Raw genomic sequence first — 3980 nt, 5'->3', positions numbered from 1 at the left:
TCCTCCTGAATGTGTCCAACCAATACAGAGTCCCGATGTTGAATCCCAAAGTTATGACCAGGCATGACATCACAGGGGTCTGTCCCCCCGTGGACCTCAAATCTTCCTATCCTGATTTGTCTACATTCCATTTCCCCTCCCAGGGCCTGTTCAATGGGGATAACCCTGCCCAGACACGTTGCTCCTGGTTGATTCATTTGAATCAGCTTCACCTGCAGTTTGACAGGGAAACAGTTTTGCTAGCTGAGTGCAGTAACATTTAGAGGCAAAACATGTACTATAGTAGCATAGCCACGGGAAGTAATTGGGAGTTGGGGGTATTGTTTGTAGAGGTGGACAGGGTGGCAGCAGAGAAAACAATGTTTTGCATGCTCTAATTGGTCCACTAAGACAGGATTATTAAAGGCCCAGCGCACTACTTTTGTGAGAGAAGAAAAAAATAAAGAAACCATTACTTATTGTGATTTTTCAGTGGGTGCTGCAGCACCCCTACTCTCTCTCTCTCTCTGTGGCTATGTGTAGTAGACTACGGGTATGCCTAGGCTGTGATTTAGGTGTGCATGCAATGACCCCATGGAAAAGTGTATGCCAGGCTAGTCGTGCGTTTCCATCTGTGGGTAGGCCTAAACGTTGTGCCTATTCCAATGTTATTATATACTATAGCCCCCTTTCCTTGTCACCTTTCCTATAACCTAGCACCACTGATCATGACTTGACAGGTGGAAGCAGCACTAAGATGAAAACCTGTCCATACTTTTCAGTTATTGGAAAGGAGTTCAAGGAGTACTGGGACATTTGAGGCAATAGTCTACTGATTGAATCAAATGTAGACACTGTCTACCTGTTCACGACAAGGAAGTCTGTGCAAAAGATAAATGCGCAGACTTACTAATATTTGCATCGTGTGGATCCAACAGTGCCAGTTGTTTAAAGTTAGTGATTTATGAATCAAAGAACGGACAGCACCTTTTCAAGCTCCGGTCAGGCATCCAAGGATATTTGTCGACAATCCTCGTCATCCACCAGGTTTCTGTATCACCAACACTAGACTATCGGACATGTTGGCTCAAGGAAATATCCTCCAGTCGGGAGAACTTCGAGTAGGCTAAACATTCGATGAATGATGTTTAAATTATTTTCGGTGTGTAGTTGGTGATTGAGAAAAGTATAGGTTACTTACCATTTTAACTTGATATTACTTCCTGATTGAGAAATCCACCTTACACGGAAAGCTTGGGGAGCTACGCAAGGAGTGTCACGAGCTCAGGTGAAACGTAATATCATACTTATAAATCTAAAGAGGGTTCATTTAATATTCGGTATTATATGCTGTTTTCTATCAATGTAAAAACGTTCACCCGGTGCTTCAACGTTGATTGAATAGCCTAGCCTGACTTCTTCTAAGGAGGTGTGGTCAGTTTGTAAGTAATTTAAACATTTGCTTAATGGCGGAAGTGTGGACAGGTAAGGGAATACCTCTCAGATGGCATGATGGTGTTTTTTTAAAGCCTATCACCCACGTACAATGGTGTAAAGTAGTTGTAGTAGATAGTAACGTACTGAAATATCCAGACAGGTAAAAATGTCATTTTCAACAACCTGACAGACAAATTTAATTTATTACAAAGACAAATGTACAAGTTAAGGGAGGTCACGTGATCATTACAGCTGGTCCATTAAATAACAGTTCATAAAGAAATAAAAATGTTTGACAAAAACACTAAAGGTAGTAGAAAAACTATTGGGAGAAATACATTTAATTAGGATTCTAGCTTGTAATTGGTTTGCCCTTACACATTCAGACATCTGGAACAGGGGTGAGAATCCAGATTCTATTGAGATGAATGTAGAGTGGTGGATGGACATACATCATCTCTATCCTGCCCTAAAACACAGGAAATCAGCCATACAGTTCATAGACCCCATCTTTATCAACCTCCATCCAAAAGCATTCAGATTTAGAAATGTTGAAGTAACACTAAGTCAACCATTCATGAATTGACTATTTACCTCAATATTCAAAGTCTTTGCTGCTTTTGTGAAATACTGAGTTCTGAGGTACTTCAGTCACACTGGTAGTTGTAAAACTGCTTTGCTCTCCTTTTGTCTATTCAGACCCTCCCCACAAGTACCAGTTTCTTGTGGCTCAATACAGACAGCAGTAGGCTCTTCTTCTTCCTCCAAAATTATATCAGGTAGAAATACAAGTCTTCACAGTCGAGTCATGTCCCTTCATACAAAGTGATGCACAAAAGCTTACAGAATAAATTAGGTTGATAGAAGATACATCGGTAGCGTGGCGCTCCCTCATTCCAAACCACTATTGTCGGATCATATTTTGGGGGAACTATGTGCATCTAGCAAACAATGTCACTCCTCAACAACCAAGAACAGTCATGAGTATGGCAGTCCAAAGACAATGGAAACAGAGCTGGTGCCTAGACATTTCACTAAGTGTTCATTCCATGACTGAGAAAGTGTAGAGAAAACCACTGTAATAGAGAGTTTGGAATGAAATGGTCAATATGGAGACTGAACACCATCACACACTGGGGTGAGACAGATTGATTTAAAGGGCCGGTGAGTGTCATGTATATCTGAGGCACAGAGAAACTGTACCATTACATACTGCAGAGACAGGGAGAAACAGAACACATTCCTATTGGAGAAAACAAAGCACATGGAAAGATATAAGGGGGTGAAACAGACAGAGAAACAGAGAGACATGAATAAAGATGCAGGAATAGATGAAAACCACAGCTGAAACCTCTCCAATCTCCTGTCTAAATCCTGTGAGGAAAGACATCAGTCCAAGGTTGAGGTGGTGTTAGAAACACAACTATTAACTATGAATGTATTCTGTCTGTAGAGGTATGGGGACTTGTAGGGGGAGTGGTCTCTGCCCGTGGTGCGGCCTCTCCAGTCCAGTCCATTTATGTCCACTGCACATTTAGAAACACACACACACTCATGTATCCTTTCCATACACACGTCCTGTACACACGCACACGCACACGCACACGTTCACATGATGCCGTTGGTGAGGTACTGGAAGCCGTCATAGAGCTTGGTGGTGATGGAGCGCATGGATCCGTCCACCATCTGCTCCACCAGGACCTGCAGCTGTTCCTCCGTCAGGCTCATGTGGAAACGCTCCTTCAGGGTCCGGATGGTGCTAGAGCCGTGGAAGCAGGGCAGCTGGGAGCCTGGTAGGGAGAAGAGAGGGACACTGATGAAGTAAAGTGTAGTACAGTTTGTTACTCATAACGACCAAGTGTACTTCTCCATAAAGCACTTTCCTTAAAGATCAAGCTACTTTACAGGACTAACTAAAGCGAACATGACTACTAGGACCAGAGACATGTCATGACTGATACACAGTTGTGGGTTAGGACAAGGTAAGTATGAAGAGTGATTACCTTGCTGCATGATCTCCACTATCTGGATGACTTTGTCCATGTGTTTACGTGCTGCTATCAGGCCCTGCAGCATGAGCATCTTATAGTAATTAAACATGTCTCCATCCAGACCTCCCATCACCTACAGAGAGACAGAGCATCTTATAGTAATTAAACATGTCTCCATCCAGACCTCCCATCACCTAGAGAGAGACAGAGCATCTTATAGTAATTAAACATGTCTCCATCCAGACCTCCCATCACCTACAGAGAGACAGAGCATCTTATAGTAATTAAACATGTCTCCATCACCTAGAGAGACAGAGCATCTTATAGTAATTAAACATGTCTCCATCCAGACCTCCCATCACCTACAGAGAGACAGAGCATCTTATAGTAATTAAACATGTCTCCATCACCTAGAGAGACAGAGCATCTTATAGTAATTAAACATGTCGCCATCACCTAGAGAGACAGAGCATCTTATAGTAATTAAACATGTCTCCATCACCTAGAGAGACAGAGCATCTTATAGTAATTAAACATGTCTCCATCACCTAGAGAGACAGAGCATCTTATAGT

The 3980-nt window shown here is 42.4% G+C and overlaps 2 protein-coding genes across 2 annotated transcripts in view; both read right to left on the bottom strand.

Moving 5' to 3' along the window:
- Window positions 1-1429, bottom strand: part of LOC124028259 (unconventional myosin-Ie-like) — a 22363-nt gene extending 20934 nt beyond the window's left edge. Inside the window, exon 1 of the mRNA XM_046340368.1 lies at window positions 1181-1429. Within this exon, the coding sequence (XP_046196324.1) occupies window positions 1181-1183 (3 nt within the window). The 5' untranslated portion in view covers window positions 1184-1429. The remainder of the gene's footprint in view (window positions 1-1180) is intronic.
- A 171-nt stretch (window positions 1430-1600) lies between these two features.
- LOC124028260 (phosphatidylinositol 4-kinase beta-like) lies at window positions 1601-3599 on the bottom strand. The gene is made up of 2 exons (XM_046340369.1): window positions 3420-3599; window positions 1601-3206 (listed from the first exon to the last, which is right to left on the bottom strand). The coding sequence occupies exons 1-2, from the start codon at window positions 3535-3537 to the stop codon at window positions 3025-3027; spliced, it is 300 nt and encodes a 99-aa protein (XP_046196325.1). The 5' UTR covers window positions 3538-3599; the 3' UTR covers window positions 1601-3024.
- Between the last annotated feature and the right edge of the window lie 381 nt (window positions 3600-3980).

Source organism: Oncorhynchus gorbuscha, unplaced genomic scaffold (assembly GCF_021184085.1).
Source record: "Oncorhynchus gorbuscha isolate QuinsamMale2020 ecotype Even-year unplaced genomic scaffold, OgorEven_v1.0 Un_scaffold_3924, whole genome shotgun sequence".
NCBI classification, from domain to species: Eukaryota; Metazoa; Chordata; class Actinopteri; order Salmoniformes; family Salmonidae; genus Oncorhynchus; species Oncorhynchus gorbuscha.
Note: the sequence above shows the minus strand (reverse complement) of the source record. Positions and strands in the feature narration are given on the sequence as shown.